Consider the following 22,570-nt stretch of genomic DNA (forward strand, 5'->3'; position numbering starts at 1 on the left):
TTAATAAGTCATGTTCCAAACTGTTAAATGTTTGGTTAAACACTTGTCATGGTCACGCAGCGGTATTCTTTGTGTTTTCGTGTATACAGCTTTTATAAAGAAGTTCTGGTTTTTTACACCAATGCTTCATAAGAAATCTTACGGGAAAAAAGTGTTCAAAATCAAGCCTGGATGCTAAAATTAAAAATGTTTTAATCCTGGAGTCAATCAAAGCTTCTTAAATAAAAATAAGAAAATGTACAATATATCTTTTTTCTTCTTACAATTAATAAAAAAGTTTGATTGGAGAGAAATTGCAAATTCGATAAATTAAACCATGGCTTGTAATTAAACTCGTGTTTCCGAAACGACTTGTTGTGACGTCATCCACATTACGAAAGAGTTGGTTCACATCAGATCATGTCAATTTCTTGTTCGTTTAACTAAAATGTCTATGGTTCTATTAATTTTTTTGTTAGTTCTAGCTTTCATAAAAGTTCTAGTAGAAGTAAATTATAAAATTCTCTGTAACTATTAACTCGTAATCATTAAATCATCGTAATTTTGTCGATTTTTTTGCCTCGTAATCAAAGTAATTGTCGTGGCGTTGTCCTCGCATTTGTCGTAATTCTTGTCTTTAATTGTCGTTCTTTCGCCTTGCAATCATCGTTATTGTCGCAACATTTGCTGTTAAACCATCGTAACTGTCAAAGCTTTGACTCGTTAATCTCCATAAGTGTCGTAGCTTTAGTCGTAATAACCGATGCTGTCGTAAATTTGGTAAATTTAACTTGAAATATGTGTTGACAAAATATCAAATCGTAAATATTCTAGTCATACATGTAGCGTGTATTCATATCTCTGCTTAACCAAATTAAACTAAGCCAAAATTTTAAACTTTCCATCCAATAAATCGCTGAGTCAGCACAAAAGTTGTCAGTCTTGTATAATCACAGACATTTTCGTCATCACTGTCGTTTTTTATTGTGGCCGTGACATCAGACGTCACGTCGGACGGCATATCGTCGTCAGAGTTTTGCCTACTGTATGTCCTCTTGATCAGTTTCATACATTTTGCTAAACTGGCTGGATACGTCAACTTCTTACCAGAGCCTTCCCTTTTAATGGAATTATTATCTCGATTGCCTGCCTCGTTTCTTCGTATTTTATTGAATCCCATTTTCAATAGCTCAAACGCGAATATTCCGTTCTCTTTTACAGTTTGTTAGTGGACGTTTGTATGTTAACTGCTGTCATGAACAGTAAGTTTTCCTTTTATATCCGTCAATTAATATTGCATGTTTCCCTTTTAATTAGATTGATAGCATTCCCTCTTCATTGTAAAACGTTGGGAATTTCGCAATACTCCGATCACATATTTCCTGTCACAGACTCACGTTGAAAAAATCACGAGGGAATTGAAATTTGAGATTTTTAATTGTTAATGAGTTTTTTTGTATTGGTTTTCCTCCCCGCAAAAGCAGTTGGAAATGATTTACGACTTCGAAATTAATCTTTCATAGTTATGGCTGCGTGGCTTAACTCTCGACATAGCAAAATTTCTCTTTTCTTCAAGAATAAAGGACGATTTTGTGTAAATTTTTGTGTCGTTTTTAAAACAAAATACAGCACGCTCGTTTTGAGTTTCTTTACTACAGGAGAAGATCTACACCCAACAAGAAAATTATTTTTTTTTTTTATTTTATTTTTTTTTTTTGCCAAAAGAAATTTACATACAACTATTTCAAAATTACAGATACAAGTTCTACATACACATAAGTACAAGCATAAATTTCTACATTGGGATATATATATATACATAACTGTATCACGTACGTAGAATAAAATGGCAGGAGTAAGTAGAAAACTATGCAGTCTTAACATCTCACACCTTACATAGCCGTAATTAAAAAGAGCGTCAAATAAAAATTGATAATTAAGAACTTAATAAATATTAAATGTTATGTTAAATAAAAGAAAGCGTTTAATTATCACACGCAGTGTTGTTTCAGAAGAAGACTTGTTCGTTATTACTTCGTACTGCTGATTTCTTAGTGCAATTTTAAATTGTTTTGTAGAACATATGACTAATAATTTTTGGTCCTACTTTTTTTACTTGTATAATATATAATTTTGTGTACATATGTTACGCACATATCCTTTATCACAAAACAGAAATTTAGTTAGCTACTCCATCTGCCCTTTTGACGTTACTTTTTGACGGTGAAACACCTAATGCGGGCTGTTTCTACACCACACACCCAACGCCCGCTCTTCCTATGCCCCTTGTCATAATGACAAACGTAAAAAATCTATTTTTTTTTCATTTTTCTCCGGAGTGAGGAAACTAGTATTTTATCTAACATCAGACATCAGACAATGCTTTAGGCCTTGGAAACAAGCTTACAGGGAAATGATATAATGTGAAATTTAAAATCAAAGTAAATTCCTGCAGCAAATTTAAAGGTGTTGGCTTCAAGGAAAGTTATACTTTTCAATTTCTTCCCACTTAGGCTTCCCATATTGGAAGCCACATCCGTCCTTAACTGTTTAATAGAAGATGTATGCCATAACTAAGTGATAACTTCATCATTCATTAAATTCTCATTATAACCGTCTATTAACAATAACGGTTAAAAATGCCGAGCTATCTCGAAAAAAATCACGAAAATAATAAGTTAAAAATCAAGAGTTAAATAATTAAAACTTTTTGTAAAAAGAATTTTTAATTTGTCTTGAAAAAATTGTAATGTGAAGCTGTATAGAGAACGGGGGAGTTTTAAAGGTTAACTTTCACAGTTTAAGTTCGTGGGAAAGACAAAAATAATAAACAATTGTTTTGTTTATTATTTTTGAAATATAAAATATGGGGAAAAAGATGGACCCGCGCTTGACTTGTTTAAAACCCCATTTTAAAAATTTTTGTTGAAAAAAAATTCTTTAGCAAAAAAACAAACATTTTTATAGGAGGGGTATAGATCAATTGCCATTGTTTAGGAAAGTTTGCGGATTCTTGTACATGTGAGCACCTAGCTACTTTTGTTGGTATAAAAGCAGGAAAATGTGTGGCTAAATGACTATTATGGAAATTCATACTGACTCTTTCGAAGGACAAGATCCAATAGGTACTAAAAATATTTTTTAATAGCTACAATCTTGGACAAAATATGTATGGACTTTTTAATTTTCCCCTTCTCCCCAACTTCAAAGTTGAATTTTGAAGGCCAATCACTGTTTTGGCTGCAACACTGAGAGGGGAGAAGAGGGGTGTTAAAATTTAATACTTTTCCACTAATTTATGTCCAAGATTGTAGCTATTATAAATTATTAACGCCAAACTAGGAGGGTAGAAATAGAGAGCCAGCTTCTAGCGCCAACATAACGCAAAATAAAAACAATACGTCGCTCTAAAGTGGTCTATTAACTATTGACCTCATAAGTTTCTGAACAAAATAGAAAATAAGTTTTTTAATAAAAATAGCACAGAAAGGTTTCTAATAATGTCAAGTTTCTAATAATGTTTCTAATAATGTCAAGTTTAGTTGATCGGTGTCAACGTCAAATATTTTCAAACGTTTTGTCAATCCACGTTGATTGATTCCACTATTTTTCCACATTTAAACTCACTACCCATATACTTGTCCAAAGAGCCCTGGGGACGAGATTGTATCCATCTAATAGCACAATTCATGTTACAGCTTCAGAAATTTTGTTTATTAGATGGATTCCGCTAGTGCTGTGTTTATTTATTTATTTATTTATTTATTTATTTATAAACAAAACTTATATTTTGAACCGATATGATTTAAAAAGTGGAGAAATTTTGAACTAATGGCAGGAAAAACATTAGGGGCACGTCACTTTTTCAGGTTTGCAACATTTTTAATTACCTGTGAAAAGACAGATTTCAGTGAAAACCTCCGACTTCCATATCTTTTGTTTGTCAGAAATGTTGTGACTTCCTAGTCAAATATGTCTGGAGTAGAAACTTTGTTGACATTAGCACAACTCATGTTACAGCTTCAGATGTTTTGTTGTTTCTTAGACGGATTCCGCTAATGCTGTTTTATATAAGAAACACTTTTATTGTGAACCGATATGATTAAAGAAATGGGTCGAGAGTGTTTAGAACAGTTCCTTAAAATGACTCTCAGTCAGGTGCTAACTATTAGCAAAAAGTATTTCCTAAAAAATCTAGACTTTTTTAACGTACCATCAGCTAAATGTAAAAAAGCCTTTGCTTGGGATAACGTTGTATTAACGTGGTTCTTTTAAAAAAAACAGTAGTTGCAAAGAGTCTAGGTTCAAAAATTTATTGTCCTCTCACCAACTTGCCAGGTAACGTTTTTTATATGGCTTAATCATTGTTATGTAATTTGAGCTTTTTTCAGTTTTTTTTGTTGCGTTTTAAAACTATCTCAGACCTTCTCGCAACAAATTTCGTGTTGCGATTCCTGGTTGCTGCTTTTTTTAAGATATACGGTGGATATTTCAATAGATTATCGGTCGTATTTTCTTCTTGCTTCGGTGGATTATCTATTGTTAAAAGTGGATTGCGTTGTTACCGTAACTATTGTAATATAGCGCGTTTGCAAATTGTCAATTTCGAGATAATTTAGCAGCTTTGAACATTGACGCGAAGTATTTGTAATTATCAATTATCCTTTAATTTACCGCGAACTACAACTGCTTTCAATACTATATTGAACAATAAAAGTTTAAATTTTGAGTGACTTATTTTACATTTAGTCTTTTCTTTTCTAAAATATAGAAATATTTTTAAACCTCTCAAGCGGACACCACCTGGACGAAAAAAGTCTCCAGTATAGCGAGTTGTTCGCACACAAAGATTATCCCATAAATTGACTTAACTGACCTGGAGTGTTTGGATATGCTGAAATCGATTGTATAGTGCGTCAAGAGGCTGATTTTGGAAAAGGAAGGAGTCCAAAGATAAAACTTTTCCTTTCATTCAAAAAGATAAAACAGAAATAAAATTTAAAAAAAAAAAAAATAATATTGAGACGTGGACAATTTATTATCTTAAACCTATAACATGTTGGCCTAAGTGGAATACAGACAAACATCTTGCAAGATTTGTTTTATTTGACCAATTTGGGGTCTTATTGATTATTGAGATCGATTTTAGAAGTTAATGGAAATTGGAACCCTAAAACGATGTCCGCAATAAACTGTCCGCTACGTAGAAGCTTTGTTATGAGAATTTGACTACCTTTTTTTGAAAAAAAGTGTCTGCTGTAGAGAGATATTCACAATAAAGGGTGTCAGTTACAAAAAAGTTTCACTGTGTGCCCAATTAAGGCAAACATTTACTTACCTGACACTACATGTTGTTGCCTAGATGGGTTTTAAGTTTATGAAACCCATTTCCAGATTTGATTAAAAAATAAGCATATTTTAATATACCCAGCCTCAGTGAATAAGAAAACAATAAGGAAGAAAAAAAAAGTTAATGGTGGCTGATGCAAACAGTTACAAACCAAAATCGTGCGGCGTCTACATAATAAGGGATGTTATTAGGGAAATATACCCGTAAATTTTTTTTCGCAATAGTGTAAGGTTTAGTAAGAATTGCCGACACTTTTAAACTAATGACAGGAAAAACGTTAGTGACACGTCACACGTTTCAGATTTGCAACATTTTTTAATTACCTGTGAAAAGACAGATTTCAGTGGGAATCTGCGACTTCCATCTTTTTTGTTTGTCAAGAAGGCTGTGACTTCCCTAATTAAATATGTCTGGAGTCAAAAATTTCTTGACATTTTACAGTGACGTCCAGCTTTAATGTGTTTAGCTTTCTGCATGTGCAAGAAGATGTTGCCTAGCAACTGTTTTTCGTCAAATGTTTTACGACCTTTTGGCTCCCCCAAAATTTAAAGGTGCTACAAAACGATTGTGTAAATTTTTAATGTCAGTGACTTACACGAAATTCGATTGAACCGGTGGAAAGATTTCGGCACACTGTTTTTGAATAGAATGTGGCATGCAGCCAAAACCATTCTTTCTCGGTTCATCTCTGACTGGATAAGTGAGAGAAGCGAGACAAGCATTATTCAGTCTCATCCGCAGGGTTTTTGTCATTTTCTGATATATGTATTGCTATTCCCACAAGTCAGTCTCCACTCTAAAGCGTAAGTAGGCCTAACGGAACACAGAGTATTGTGTATAATCGTAATGAGAGATGATAAAATTCCATGTCGTTAGTTCTAGCTGATTTCCTTGTGTAAATAATCAATTCAGGAAGTACTCAATTAACTAATGGCGCAAGATGAATGTTATCGACTACCGTTAGGAAACTGTTAACCAAGGGAAACTAGAAAACTGGATGGGCTTTCATAAAAGCTTATAAAAAAGAAAATAATATAACGCTTCATTAATTAAACAACTTTCTATATAAGAGGTTGCAACAAACTTTGTAACAGAGTTCGTTTTTGTGTGTATGCAACAGTATGGGGTTTAACAAGCTACGAAAGACGTTGTCAGCCGAGTATCAGAGAAGCAACAATGAGCATGTGTCATTAACTAGAACATATTCTGGAAAACTGTTAAAGTATCCCAATACTTTTATGAAATATGTAAAATCTATGAGAAGTTCTAACTCACGTCAATCTTCAAGAGAAGAAGTGATACAAGAAACTGATTACAATTCAGAAAGTGAAGATGAATATGTTTGCGATTACAGCAGGACAACTAATTTTGTGCTGACTCAGCGATTTATAGGATGGAAAGTTTAATTTTAAAATGATGGAGTATTTATAGGTAAATAGTTAAATGAAAAAATTATTTCTACCTATGGTTGTGGAGCGTGTTGAAAAAAGAAGTTTATCGCAAAGAAAAATATTCTCTCGATTTCATCAATTTTGGCACGCGTACCAGTACCTTCTTTACTTTCATCCAAGCTTTGCTAATTATCGCTCCACCAACGAAAGGGAGTGTTTTTGTAAAAAGATTATGTAGTGTTAATTTTATGTTAATATTGTATATTTATTTGTATATATAAATTACTTCTTTAATACACTGATATTATTTTTCTTATTTTTCTTATGTGCACACGCCAACCTCGTCCCCAGGGCATCTTGTCTCTTTTCTGACCCCGGGACGGCGATACAATACGTTTGTATTTGTTTGTTACGTTTGTACGCAAATAAAGTTGCATTTAAAAAAATCATGATCATACCAGCCTATAAAGTTCTTAGTATCGTACAAGAAAGGAACTGGTTATTATTATTTTCTATCAATTATTTTTAATTGACAAAACTTGCGAATTTTCTTACATAACATCAAATGACGGAGGCACTGTGTTCATTAACACAGTCTTAACCGCAAACACGCTTTCGTAAGAAAAGCACCATTTCGTAGAGGGTGAAATGATAGCTGAACTTTCAATGTCACCTTAACGACAAATAACGTCAGTTGAAATGTTAATCGGTTACCGTATGTTTTAGATCTGCCACAACAAGTCCAATTTTTGACGGTCATGAATGAATTAAAAAATTTTAACTTCGTTCCTAAGCCCTTTTTTTCGAAAGCATATTTGTGTCAGAAAAGATTATAAATGCCCTGTGACAAAATATGAAATTAACAAAATAACATGGCGGAAATTAGTCATAATTAATTTAAATCTTGCTGGAAGCTACCTGCTTCCCATATAGACAAAGATGCGCCTTTTTCATAGGTTACTAAGAAAAAAATTTTAAACCTAAAAAAAATCTGTTTTTTGTTTGTTTTTATTTCGTCAACAGCTATATCGTTAGGACGACTATTTATCAAAGTAAGCAAAGTAGACTCTTTCTTCTTTTTTATTTATTTACCGGCGGGTTTGGGTTATTAGCAGAAGCTGTGAATAGCTTTCAAAGTAAAAATAGACATTTAAACCCCGATTCAAACCAAAATGTCTATATTTGTGACAATGGGCCATCAATTACCATGACAGTATCATCTAAATTTCATCATTTTATATGAAAACATTTCGTGCATAAGTTAATATCGCTAACAAAGATAACCATTTTAATTAGGTAGTCCGTGAAAAAATCCACGGGTTCACCATCATTTCTATTCCGCCTAGCTTAGCGCGTTTGCGTTTTTGTGTGGCCGTAGCACGAATGTATATAGATTTTAAATTAGTAACGCAAATTGGTGTGGTCGTGGTACAACATACACAAATATTAACTAACCAGTAAAAAAAACACACTTCTATTCTACTTTTTCAGTAGTTAGAATTTTATTGTTTTAAGATGTATAGGACAAATAAACATCTTCAAACAATGGACCTAATTACCGTATAAAATCAACAAAATATTAACAACCACGTGACCACAAGGATTAGTAGCGAAAGTAATTTTCCCACTATCCATGGAGAACGATAATCGCCTTTTAAAACCGTAATTGTTTTGAGTTTAATAATATTGGTCTTAAATGTTATGGATTACAAAACTCATTCTTTTGTATTAGTATCTTAAGGACCACTTTATTGGAGGATTTACAGAATTGTGAAAACCTGTTTAAGTTTGGAAATGTGTCAAGCATGTGATGTTTACTAACTACCCAGAGCAAGCCCGATCCCAGGACCTGTTGTCTCTTTTTGCATATCGGAAGGTATCAAGAAGCGAAGCGCCGAGGAGAGAAAAAAGACCCTGGAAACGAGATTATACTCAGGGTTACACCGTCATTATTATAATATAACGAAAAAAGTAGAAAATGTATGCCTGTGTTTACTATATGGAACGATTTCTTGTAGAAAGTTTACTTTTTTATTTATTTTGAAAAAACATCATAAGACAGAAAATTTTAGGGTTAAGCCCCATATCATATATAATCTGTGAATTTTTTTAACATTTTACCTAACTAAAATTTCTGGAAATCTACTGGATCTTGTGGCCTGACAACCTTTGAATAGTCCTCCGAAAATGTCAGCTTATTAGCACCGGAAAAAGATAGCTATATTGGGACGAATTACGTATTGATGGATTATTAGTGTGGTGATTATATTCGTTATGGGTGTTGTTACGACTATCAATAGTTTTGTAAATAATAAAACATAGATTTTAATGATGCATATACTTGTTGAAGATATATTGCACTGCATTAAATTTTGCTAAATGCCCTGAAATAGCGCACGCGCGAATAATTTTCAAGCTTTGATGGCTGAACTTAGATAAAAGGTGGGCTTAATTAATGCGCTTATGAAACAAAATTCAAAGAGAATAATTAATTGTCCATTATATTTTTGTGTGAAAACCATAAGGGTGCCTTTGAGTGACAGACGCACAATACTGAGAATTCTGGAAGGGTGGCTTTGTACGTGGGATGCGCTTATTAAGAGAGTGTAATAAATTAAATACGTGGCATTTCATTACAAGCTCGTGAGCTTGTATTAAAACGCAAATGTGTCCTACAAGAATGGAAATTTTTGCCTCTCTGAGCACCGACACGGGAGTAGTCGTGTGTTCGAATCTCATCTTGGTAACTATTTTTACTTTTTTTTTCTTTTTACTATCTCGCCCGCGAGGACGTGTTTACAGACTGACCTAACGAAAATTGAAATTTCGAGAAATTTTCTATCAATATTATTGCCTATCCGAATAGCAAAATATGTCGTGTCTAACTTCAGCTTTTTATAAACTTTTTTGGCGAGGTTGTTTGCGTATATCATACGTCTTGTTTTGTCTTAAAAGCAGGCTCTCAATAGAATGTATGTGTACTATCCAGTGACAAGAACAAATTTGGACAATTGGGAGAGGGCGGTTGGAGGGGGAAGGGTGGTAGGAGAGGAGGGGGTGGAAAAAGCATGGTACTTCAGTAAAAAGCATTTATGGTTATTTATTTAATTAAAGGCATGGTTTTCAGACCACTTACATCAAACCAAATTTAACTGACAAATGAGTTAAATGCTTGGCTACTCCCAGTAAGGCAATATGAAATGAGGGAAGGGGTTTGGAAAAATATCCAAAAATTAACAATCGGGGAAGCGGGGATGGGGTAAAATTCCGCACTTTAGAGTGTTTACTCGCCGGGATATTGATCCAACTTATTTGGCTTGCCAGTTTACTATCAATCAATGTTTTCACACGATAAATCAACACTCTCGACTACGTTAGCATCAAATTTCAAGCATTAGAATAGTGAACATTTTCAATGGCTTTTTTTAGCTCTTATCTCATGCATAAAGATACTTTGTTATACAGAGGAATAAAATAGGTTTTAAACGCTAATGGAGAAACTTATTGTCGGACTTTTTATTAAACTGACCAGGCTTAATTGAAAAAGGCAATTATATCACATTTGACGCGTAACATGTGGTTGGAAACGTTTCTAAATGACGCCATTATGAAACAAGTCTTGCGCGTGAAATATACTTCTGTGTATTTGAGGTCGAGGTCGCTGACTTTCGTGAAAACATCATGGCGGCTCATTCTTAATTGTACTTGAGAACAAAAACATACATTTTTGTAATTCTGTCTTAATTTTAATAACAAGTAAATAGTTCTTTTATTCGTTTTAAATTGGTATTTAACTAACAGTCAGGGTTAATACGTTCAACATCCTGTATATAAAGAAGAGAAAGATTTAATTCATCTCGGTATTTGCATATTGTAAGCAGTTTGTTATCGTTATCAAAATATGGGCTTGATGCAACAGCAGAAGCATGGTGTGCAGTTATCAATCTTGAAGGTACATCATTTTTATAATAAACAAAATTTGTGTTGTCAGAACACATTATTTATTATGATAGTAAAAAATTAATATTATGTTATACACCCTGCCATGTTGTTCTTTCTTTCTTTTCTTCATGTTTGAGTCTAACGAGACTAAAATTTCTATCATACAATTAAGATAGCCTTAAAAATCCCCTAGTAGGAAAGATCCACCAGACATAGAATTTTTTGCGTGTTTATCGGTTGAATACCGATTTACCCGAAATGGCGCCAATTTATCCGAAATGGCGCCAGGTCACTCATTCAAATGCAGAACCCTGATGCTGCAAGGTATTTTGCCTGTGAGTTCATAATTATTTACAAAAATTAAATTTTAAAATAAGACCCATGCGTGTTGAATTATAATGGTCGATTTTAGGAAGGTGTTCACCATTTTTATGTCTCATGAAAATCCTCACAATATAACATAAATACGTGACGTATAAATGCTAAAAAAATTATTTTTCAGAGTCATATAGAAACAGCAGCTCTTGCTTGTGTCATACCAACTCGAAGATTTGACAGCAGTCTTAAAGAAGAATTCTATAGCACCCACGCATTGAATACTATTTCTGAAACAAAAGATCAATACAGTGTTTGGAAAAAAATCGAAAGAAAGTGCAGAGATGTGCTGAAAAGTAACAAAATACGAAAAGCTGCTAGCATGCCGATGTTACTTCCTTCTCAGTGGTCAACAAAAAAGAAGAGTCCTGCTGTTAGAATCATTTCTCTTCCACCTAATGACTGCAAGGAACAGGATACGTGTGAAAACTTCGACAATGCGCATGAATGTAACAGGACAATGAATTTTGTGTTGACGCAATACTTTGTAGGCTGGAAAGTGTGAACACAGTAGAACAACTTCATCCCCAGGACTTTTCTCTCTCACAGGATCTGTGCTTACCTGTCGATTAGTGCAGCACCCGTAAGAAAATCAAAACCATGAAGACGAGGCTGAAAGTTGTATTTAAAAGGAAGTGTACAGATTATACCTGAGATTTTCGCGAGGATGTAAATTCTTATTATCTTACAGCTTGTAAAGAAATTTTGTAAATATGTAAATTTTTAGAAATATTAACTTAAAAGATACCTGTTCGCCTATATCAGAAAAACCTGCTAACAGCAATTGGTTTGTATATTTTCCTAATTGTTGACGATGTCAGCATGGCCATTCTTCGTGACTGCAACAAGAATTATTTTGTTTTATGAGCGCTCTGGAAAACGGACAAGCGAATTTCAAATGCTTTATCTACATGTGTGCAAAAGAAGCGATTTATTGGCCATTTCACGCTTTTTTCTATGTTTGAAAAATAACGGATAAGCTGCGTTGCTCTCCAAAGTTTTGTCCAAATTGTATCTATTAGAACTTTTGAATTTTAGAAAGTCATTAAATCAGCAGGGAACTTAATAATTTAGTCGGACACTGGGGACACCAAAAACCCTTTTACGATATACAGCATGTGAGAAAGAAAGATTTTATTTGTTTACTCTTTTTGTTTGTTATGAGAACAGGGGACCCTAAAGCTCGACCCCTGCGGTGATGCATTATCCGAAAGCGCGTCAACGTTTAGAATAAAATAGGCCTGGGTTGAAGGAGGTTTATTCAGCTTAGATTCTTGTTAACATCACTTCTAGGAAGTGTTTTAGGAGAATGCTTTTTCAGTCATTTACGCAATTTTTCAGTAGTGGGCTTTTTCTTGCAGACGACAATTACATTTGTACTACTTTTACGTTCCGAATTGTAATGAAATTGACGGAATTCAAAATGATTCTAAATTTCCTATTTTATTTCCTGAATCATTAAAAAACGCACAAACGCATTATAGCAGATCCTAAATTAATTCCTTTGTATTTGTGGTTCTATGGTCCTAACTTTAAATGCTGAAAATGTTTTTACTCTGAGAAATTCATTGAAACGTTAGATGGCTACATTGGTAAATAGAGTGAATTGATAAACGAAACTTTTATGTCGCAATGAGACCTTCAGAGAATTGTTGATAATATTTGAATTACATGTTTGCGTGTTACCATTAATCCAATTTGTTTCTAATAATTTTCGCGCCATATTAATATGAATTCTACGGCCCGACAAACTTGAATTAGAAGGACGAAATAAAAGTGGTGAGAGAACAGAGTTTAACTGTTAAAAACAATGGGCATAAGCTGACATCCAAAAGTGAAAAGCCTGTGATTAAATAATAGTTTCACAATTTCACAACTAACAAGATGTATTTTGCAATAAAACGAAAATTTTAGAAGATTGGCTAATAACAACGTAATTATGATAAGCTTTTCCTTTGCAAATGAAATTTGTCGAATATTGGACAAGTACACTAGCTCCTCCTACTTAAACTACTTGATTGGAAAAGGACACGTGCTCCATAATTTGTCGTGAATGCACAACCTCGTCCCCAGGACAGTGTCGTTAAAGCAGTTCTAAGCAAAACACCTGTTGAGGCGTGGCAGTTCTTTGTAAGGCGTTGTCTTGGTATACTATGTATTTTTAAGGTTAAAATTTTGAGAGGATTCCTTATAATAGTGTGCGTGTAAGCTAACACCTGATAGGCTAGAACACATGGGGACGAGGTTGAGTTCCATACATAACAAGACGTTAGACTAGGAAACATTCTTAAAAAAAAATTATTTTGCCATTAGTCCCCGAAAGCTAAAATCTTTGCATCATATTTCTTCTTCAATAGGCATGCCAAAAATTATAACTTGTAAAAAATGTCCAACTACTTTCCGATAAGAGTATAAATGCATTCCTGAGCATCCGTTGTTAAAATCTTTACATGCATCGTTGAGTAGAAACTGGTGCCAACTTTTTTGGGAAAATGTTGCATTGCATTAAAAGGATGGTTTTACGTCACAATTTTTTAGCTAAATACGTCACAAGCTGTTACTGTATGCATGTTTCTGAAATAATATTTTTGAAAGGGGCGTTTATTTGAAAAGTATATGTTAGTGGCTCGCTTTAATATTTCTTTTAAGTATTTTCTTTAGTCCTAAAAAATCAATACATTACTAAAAAAACATTTCAACTAAGCCACAGACGAAAATAATGATGTACCGACATAGTGAAACACTCATACCTTAAGATTTAATAAAAAAAATTACTAACTCAAGTTTTATTGTACGAAACTAATTTTAAATTCAACCCTTTTTGAATACGCCCATCAGCGTTTACTTGTTTTTGACAGTATACCCTGTGTGTTTGTTTGAGCAGAAGCGATTACTTAAGTATGGGTGTAACTAACGTCTATTATGGGCGTTTATACGAACATGTACTATTGAAAGTGAGCCTGGTCATTTACGGTATCCAATATAAAATCAACCTAGATTCCAGGGTTTTTTCTTCCCTTTTTGATATGGAAACAGTGGAAAAGAAAACCTTTTTTCTATATCGAATCAAAAAATCAAAAAAGAGACAAGGAGCCATAGGATCGTGATTAAGTTTAAATACATTATACGTTTTTTTATAAGCAACATCTTAAGCAGTACAAATCTCAAATCCTTTAAAAAACGAAACCACTTCTAAATAACATTCAACTTGAAACAAGACTTTCCGTATTCTAAAAGTCATACAACGACTCATACGACGGAAAACGCCATTAAAAGAGAAATTTAATTTTGAATGGTGCACCAACAACAAGCAAACAAGCAAACACGTAAAATTGGAATTCCCAAGTAGCTAATCACTAAGCAACGAGAAAACAATAGTTGAGTCTATAAAATAAAAACAAATTAAGAAACATTAAGACTCAGCTAAAATTTTGTGTTGCTTGTAAATAAAAGAATGTGTACTTAGTGTAAACAAATGAAATTCAACATATCTTTTTCGCTCTAAAAGTCAGCTTTAGACGAATGTCTATGTTTGACAATAGTCACAAGAACCAAAGGTAGCGTTGGAGCAGGCCCTGAGTACAGAGCGCTTATTAGAGCCCAGACCAATACGTGCAAAAAATGAATACGCAACGCTAAAAAGCATAAGTTTACAGTATTTTGGTTATATTTGGTTGACATTAACTAAAATTTAATGAATAAAGATTTAATGTCCGATGGAAGTTAGAATTCATAGGTATTACCGCAAAATTTTCTCTCTCTCTATATATATATATATAAAAATATACAGGCCAGGTAGGCTGGCATGGGAGGAGCTGTGAACTTCATAAGTAGTGGATAATCAGAAGACGTCCTTAACATTTGAGTCTTCTCTATGTAGCATAGGTTTGTCTGGGTACGTTATCAAGTCTTCACACACAAAACATCATGTATCTATGCAAGTTTAATCTATAACATACAACTCAGGCTAGTTAGCCATACACATTACCACACATGCATATTACCAGACATGCGTATTACTAGATTCACTCCTAATAATATAATACAATATGATGGTATATGCTTGATATATATTTTAAATAGACGAACTGCGTTTTCGTGACTATGGTTTGACCATTTTAAAGTTAAGATTGAAGACCACTGTTAAATGGTCTGAAATTTAACGGTTTGATAAGAACAACAAATGTCATCCGTAACCACAGCTACGATTATTGTGTAAAAGCAAAATATTGTATAGAAAAGATAAAAAGAAATATCCATAACAACAATCGACAGGATATGTTTTGCAAAATCTTCATAATATTGATTAATTTCATCAATGACATCACGCACAGATGGACTTGCCAACGGAATATCAAGAATGTTTGCATTGTGAAGGAAGGAAGCTTTTTATTACGTAGCGTATGACACAGTTATAAAAAAGGATGGTAGCGCATAAGTAGAATCAGTAACATCATAAATGAGCAGGAGAAGAACTGCGTGATGGGTTTTACAAAGTTAAGACGTACACTGTCACATGATTGTCCACAAAGGAAAGATCATCCAGCGTTAGAAGGAAGTCACTCAGCAAAGTCGAGTCCTGCAGCGTTAAGAAGGTGTATGAAACTTATGAAGAAGGCTGTATCGCGAAATAGTTCCTGTAGTGATGATACATTAACAGAAGATGCTGAAAATGAATTTGAATATTTATCTTCCACACGTACAACTAATTTCGTTTTGACGCAGAAATTGGCTGATGTTTCGTAAACTTATATATTTAACTCATTTGTTAGAGTTGCACGAATTTTAAAGTTATATATTTAAAGATGAAGGTGCATAGAATTTACCAACCTCGTTCCCAGGGCATTTTGCCTTGTTGATAAGTTGATAGCGGCGAAAATTGTTGGCCACTCCGTAATAACGGCTCAGGGGCCACAAGACCCTGGGGACGAGGTTGAGAATTTACGGAACAGTCTTTCCCTAGCTGTCCGTTGGCTATGTGGTTAAACTACCAAGGCTTTTTAAAACGATCCACGATTAATAACAAAGTTAGAAAATAGTAGAAGTACTAAATTTTGTTGTTGTAAACAGATGTGTAAATAAATACGCCATATTTAATTTTGTATTCCAATGTTTTCGTGCCATTAACTTGTGGTGCTTTACTTAACTGAACACCATGCAAGTCATAGAACGACAGTAAAAGCCACAAGAAGACAAAAAACAGACCCTGTATCGAACCTCATACATATTTTTACCCACTTTTTGCGAAAAGAAACATTTGGACTTACAGACTGACCAATTTTTTTATTATATTTTCTTAATTTTCCAAAGTATCCAAAATTAGCCAAACATTCTAACACCATTTTTCTTTCATTCATTCTTATATTATTCTTTTTAAAAGTTGTTTTTGTAGGTTGCAAATTAATAAACCAACATGGGGATGTCTCTGTTGAGTAGCTACAGGAAAAAACAAGACTGACAAAATAAAAACTTAGGATCAACTTAATCCCCAATATGATATATTAAACATAGTAAAAGAGAACACCCAACTTGCTCCATAGTAAGACACAAGTAAAAAAGGGCATTTAAAAATTGGACTAAATATTTTAATTTAACATTTCTCCTTCTCCGTCAACCTCGATCCCAGGACAAGTTGTCTCTTTTTGAATATCGGACGGCGAGACGAACATGGCCCTGGTGGAGGCTGGTCAAAAATCTTTGATTTTCGCAGATTTTTAATTAATGCACTCGTGTCTCGTTTATCAGGAATTTTATACTTCCTAGTCTTTGGTAAGCGAGTTTCAATTTAATTATTAGGGTCTGGATTTTATCGTGATCAATGGAAATAGAACTTTTTAGTGAAGACTGGACCTTGAAGGCTTTAGGTCGTGATGGCTCTAACGTATATTGATATTTTAAAGCGAATATCTTTCGCATTAAATAATTACATTTTTCAGTTTTGCCTGAAACCAAAGCAAGTCATATGTTTGGAAGCTTTGTTAAAGGGGAATGATGTGGTGGCAGTTCTGCCTACTGGATTTGGAAAATCAATTATTTTTCATTTACTTGCTGATCTCTTCCCAGTTAAAAATGAAAAGAATATTGTTTTGGTCATCAGCCCTTTAACTTCCATTATAAATGATCAGGTGAAATACTTGAATGGGATTGGTTTTTCTGCTGCTGTATTGAACTTGGAACAGAGGAAGTTTGAGGCAGATGAGAGCTTGTTTGGAAGTAATGATGCAGTGGAGGACGACCATGATGGTACAAATATTACAATTGATTGTGGTATTAAAAACGGAGATATTAAGATTTTATTTGCCCATCCAGAATCCTTTTTATCTGATCAAGGGCGTTCAATTTTAAAGAGCAAAATTTATCAACAAAATGTGGTAGCTTGCGTGGTTGATGAAGCGCATTGTGTTGAAATGTGGTAAGTAAACTAGCTCTAGCTGGCTATTCAAGAATATAGATTATAAAATTATAAAAAAACTTTGGTGGTTTTTAAAATTCATTTTATAAAATAATAATGAAGTACTGTAGGTATGTATATAGCACATATCATATGAAATATTTAACAAAACTGAATATATACAGTATAAAAATCTGTTATATATATATAGCTATATGTAATATATATATGAAAATATATAATGAAACTAATATAAACTAACATATCTTTTGACAAGTTGATAATATATATCTGTTGGTACATAATATAATAAATTGCTAATATATTAGCTATACAAAATTTAAAAAAAAACACTCCATTTATATGTTTTAGGGGTGCTGAATTTCGTGAAGATTTTGGAAAATTATGCACACTGAAAGCTCTTTTTCCAAGCACACCCATGATTGCTTTGACAGCAACTGCACCCCCAAGCAAAATAAACATTTTAAAAGAGAAACTATGTTTCAGTCCTTATTGTAAGGTTGTTGTTGCAAATCCAAATAGAAAAAATATATTTTTAAAGAAATTGCCAAGACGCGGAAACAACTTTGGCTTAAGAAGCTATGACGATATTTTAGTTCCCATTGCTAAAGAGTTAAATAAATTACGGGATGATTATCCCATGACAATCATTTACATGAAGCTAAAATATTGTGGCTATGCTTATTCGTTATTTCAGCAAACAGTAACTCCAAATAACACAAAACTATTTTGTCAATTTCATGCTCCTCAAACATCTAGAATGAAGAAAGAAATCTTAGATGAAATTACAAAACAAGATTCGTCTATTAGAGTTGTGTTTGCAACCACAGCACTCGGGATGGGTGTTAATGCACCAAAGGTTACTGAAGTTATCCACATAACGCCTCCAGCCAATATTGAATCTTACATGCAAGAAATTGGTAGAGCTGGAAGGTGTGGGCAAAACTCAACTGCAACATTGTATTACAATAATGCAGATATTGCTGTTAATAAAAATAATGTTGACGATAGCATGAAGTGCTTCTGCAAAACAGATCTGTGCTTAAGGAAATTTATTCTAAATTTCTTTGGTTTTAAAAAATATGAACAAGATAATTGTTGCTCAAATTGTACAAAGTCTAATTTGCTGATAAAAGAAACAACATTACCTTGCCGTGATTTAGTATCAGAAGATGCTTTTAAATGCTTACAAACTGAGCTGAAAGAAATTATTGAAACTTGGAGACTTTCGCTATTGACTACCCTTGATCAAACTTATGAACTTCCATCTATCAATAAAAATTTGGTTCAAACACTATTGAGTAAACTTCCATTTATAAGATCTAAAAATGATCTGTTATTTGAATATGATGTTTGGGATGATCAATATGCTACCACCATATACGATAAAATAAATAAGTATGCCCCAAAGCATAAATAATTTAGGTATATATATAAATATATATAAACAAACTTTAAAATATATAGTATATAATATTCACTTCTGATAAAACAAACTTGTAAGATTAAAAGCACTCAGTAGACAGAATTTAAAAAAGTTCTACTTTTTCTGGAGGTTTGAATTATCAGCAGTCAATGTTAGCATAAATAATATATATACGTTTATGGAACTCACCTTGATATAACAGATTCTTACTTTATAAAATCCTAGGGAACATATAGCTGTAATTTATGTTTTTCTAACCATTTTTGATGTTCTACAATATTCAAGTAACGTAGTGGGGAACGTTTAATATCAGGAAAACTTTGATGAGCTCTTCCAACAATGTGGCTAAATGGGCGAAGATTAAGCAGGTCGTTTGTCATCTCCTTTTCATCAGATATGGACTCTCGTTTAGAGTGTTGGACCGATGTATCATGAATATTTAGGTTTTGATCATAATTTTCTTTGATTTCTTTTACACCGCTCACAGCCTTGCACACTTTGCTAATGGATTTTATTGTTTTATTTGCTCCCATTCTTTGCACGATGTGTTTTCCTAAACGATTACTGATTTCTTGTGATAGATCATCTTCAATGTTTTGCCCTGCTCCACCTCTCCAATTTGAAAAGTATCCCCATTTGAACTCCTCAGACAATCTAGGTGTCAACAAGCATTCTACTTGTGCAATGCTTACAAACATCTCTATCGCATATTTACTGTATGCACCAAGTGATCGAAATATTGACAACAAAAGCTTTTGATTGATGAGGTTTCTGTCACCATCTCCTTCTTTAGCTGTATCTTTCATCTGAAGGATGAGGACTGTTAAGAAAATGATACACAGACCGTAATTTTTCACTTGATCACCATCTTCAATTGATTTTTGGAGAACAAATTGATCGACAAAATTATCCAGTAAAGTGTTAAAATATTCTTTTTTTACCTCTTTGCTAGCATGCACCAAATTTTTAGGAAAGGGATGTCTTTTTGGTTCATCTTCCAATGTATCCATCTCCAAAAAAGACATTGCTGCTACAACAACATATGCTCTACCAACACTTAAAAACAGATCTTCACTACCTTCGTATGAGTCTAACACTTTACCTGGGGTTGAATTCCTTCTATTCATTTTCTCCCTGAAATACTTCAGTGTTCCTATCTGGTTGACAGAGTTTGCTGAGTAAAGCAGAGCAAATGAATATTGAAGTAAAGATGCCTTACAGTGCCACATTGCAGCTTTGAAAGGGGAACAATGCTCCAACCGGTCTGTTGGTGTGTGATTCCCAGCTAATAGGGATTTCGCACCAGCGAAACGGACTCGTGTCAGCTGATCACCACTAAACATTATTTTCATGTCCTTCATTGGATCTTCGTTGGTAAACACAGTATGAGAATATGATTGACCTGGCTCAGCTGTGTTTTCAGGTAATGGTGTATTGTCGATAATTGGCATGTCAGTCAGTTTACCAGCCTTTTGGTATATCTCTGCAATCCATTTCTCATATGTTCGCAGGATCTCGACACAATCTGCATACCTTGCTTCATTTGCATCAATGATCGGCATTGAAATTATTGTTGACTTTTGGGACATTTTGTCACTAAATCTGTTGTCAATATGATCTGGGATTACTTTTTTTAAAAATTTAAATTTTGGGAAAAACTCAACCAGAATTCTTCCAATCAGAACCTTTGTTGTCTGTCTGTAACATTCCCATTCTGCCATATTGACAGCAAATTTCTTCCTGTCCATATATCGAATATCTCCAATTGGCTGGTTGTTTGGAAGATGGTCAAAACGAATTCTGTTTGCGATTAGATTTGTTGCAAAAAGATGGTAATCTTTGTTGTCAACACCCTTTCTTGTCTCCACTAGTACTTTCAGATCCCAGTTATCGCCGCTTCCTCTGAGTGTTGTGTTGTTTTTCACTAAATCAATCGCCTTTTCCATATAGTGGCTTCCAATCAAGTTTAACAGATTTCCTTTCATCTTGTGTGACAGGCATACTCCTAGTTTGTTGAATCTTTCTTGTAACTAGAATATAAGTACCCAACATAGCTTAATTTAGTTGTTCGTTATGTTTACTTATATCCAAAAACATGTTTTAATGAAAAGTTTTAATATATATATATACATTTAGAATTTTTTGGATAAATTTTCACCTTTCTATAAAAAGCAAAATAAGAACAGAAACTTTTTCTATTAGTCGGAGTTAAAATCTCAAGAGCATTTCCCATTATTTACATCTTACATCTACTGACTTATATATTACCTTTTTGCTGCATCCACCCTCAATGATCAAAACAGTGTTGACTCTCTGATATAAACTAAGTTCATGCCACCGCATTTGCATCAGTATGGAATATATGAAACAAAATTTGTTTTTAGTTTCAAGTACAATATCCTTTTGCCCACACACAGCACTAAGAACATCAACAAGTAATGGATGATTTTCTTTGATCTCAGCCCACAGTTTTTCAATATTAAAATTTTGCATCTCTTCATACCCTTTTTTGTGTAAAATTGATGGTTTTTTTCTTGTGGCAAGTTTTTTACAGGAACTTTTCAAATTATTAATATAATTATTTTTCAAATATGTAGATATAGTTGGACAGTGGTTAATGATTGTATTTGCTACTACCATATTATTATTGGATTTAAGCGCTGTTTCCAGTTTTAATTTTTGCATTGCTGGTATATTGTCTTCGGGAGAAACAATATTGCGTGGTTGCAGTTGTGTGGTAGGAACTTCAGTTAACTCCTTGTTTTCAGCAAAGTTAAGTTGCTTTCTAGATTTTCCTTTTTCGTTCTTTTTCTCACTTTCAATAGTTTGATTTTTCTCGTTATGCGGAGACAATATGCCACGTTTGACAGACACGTTTTGTCGTAACTGAATTTGATTCAGTTGAACATTTTTCCGAAAGTCTGACATTTTCTCGACAAAGGTGACACAAGACTGACATATAACAGTTGGAAGAGCATCCAGTTCTGTTGTTCTTAACCCACATGTTAGACTTATTTTGTTCTCAATGTTTTTGTTTTTTCCAATATTGCTGAATATTTTTATAAACAAAGATTTTTGTTTTAATTTGGCACATAACCTGCAGAAATTTCCATCATTGGAAGTGTTACGAAAGTAAATCTTCTTAGGAGTAGCTGGCTTAGCCATTCTTCTATACCTTGAATAAAAAAAGAAAATTTTTATATTTAGCAATATAGATGTATATATATAAATGTGCTTTGTGTTTTTATCTTATATATAATCCCTTACCATTTTAAGAGTTAACAGAATTCTTGCAATATGTAAAATCTGTGTAATTAGCATGGAAAATACATCCAATCCTTTATCTGTTTTTGCGTTGATGTAGCTAACTGCGCTTACTTTGTATTCTGATGTTCAGTAGTAATAATAATAATAAATAACTAGTAGCTATCTATCTGTAACTATATATATGTCTACACTTCTTGTTTTATAACTAGCTAGCTCTAGACAATCTCTTGGTCAGTTGCTAATATTAATTTGAGCATAAGTAGCATGTAGTTACATACAAGCACATCTGGACTGAGAGTTAACTAGTTAAAACTAATTGAAGCCATAAAAGTTTCTTGCCAAAATGTATTTTTCAAATATTTTTTTCTGATACAAAACATGTATGCACAGTGTCGGCCATCTTTATTGTTTACAGTTAGTTTCAGCGT

The 22,570-nt window shown here is 33.4% G+C and overlaps 2 protein-coding genes across 2 annotated transcripts; both read left to right on the forward strand.

The window, feature by feature from the left end:
* The first annotated feature begins 9,268 nt into the window (after positions 1-9,268).
* LOC130621986 (uncharacterized) lies at positions 9,269-11,811 on the forward strand. The gene is made up of 2 exons (XM_057437379.1): positions 9,269-10,672; positions 11,165-11,811. Exons 1-2 carry the CDS (start codon positions 10,622-10,624, stop codon positions 11,540-11,542), a joined length of 429 nt encoding a protein of 142 aa, XP_057293362.1. The 5' UTR covers positions 9,269-10,621; the 3' UTR covers positions 11,543-11,811.
* A 4,843-nt stretch (positions 11,812-16,654) lies between these two features.
* Positions 16,655-22,294, forward strand: LOC130621119 (ATP-dependent DNA helicase RecQ-like). The gene is made up of 2 exons (XM_057436424.1): positions 16,655-17,449; positions 17,801-22,294. The coding sequence occupies exons 1-2, from the start codon at positions 16,908-16,910 to the stop codon at positions 18,867-18,869; spliced, it is 1,611 nt and encodes a 536-aa protein (XP_057292407.1). The 5' UTR covers positions 16,655-16,907; the 3' UTR covers positions 18,870-22,294.
* Positions 22,295-22,570: the final 276 nt, after the last annotated feature.

This window comes from Hydractinia symbiolongicarpus, chromosome 12, assembly GCF_029227915.1.
Source record: "Hydractinia symbiolongicarpus strain clone_291-10 chromosome 12, HSymV2.1, whole genome shotgun sequence".
Classification (NCBI taxonomy): Eukaryota; Metazoa; Cnidaria; class Hydrozoa; order Anthoathecata; family Hydractiniidae; genus Hydractinia; species Hydractinia symbiolongicarpus.

Bases quoted from the DNA above. Each gene is read 5' to 3' on its own strand.
- LOC130621986 (XM_057437379.1), top strand. From the start codon at position 10,622: ATGGGCTTGATGCAACAGCAGAAGCATGGTGTGCAGTTATCAATCTTG. The intron at 10,673-11,164 runs GTACATCATTTT...ATTATTTTTCAG, and splicing joins TGCAGTTATCAATCTTGAAG to AGTCATATAGAAACAGCAGC.
- LOC130621119 (XM_057436424.1), top strand. From the start codon at position 16,908: ATGGCTCTAACGTATATTGATATTTTAAAGCGAATATCTTTCGCATTA. The intron at 17,450-17,800 runs GTAAGTAAACTA...TATATGTTTTAG, and splicing joins GCGCATTGTGTTGAAATGTG to GGGTGCTGAATTTCGTGAAG.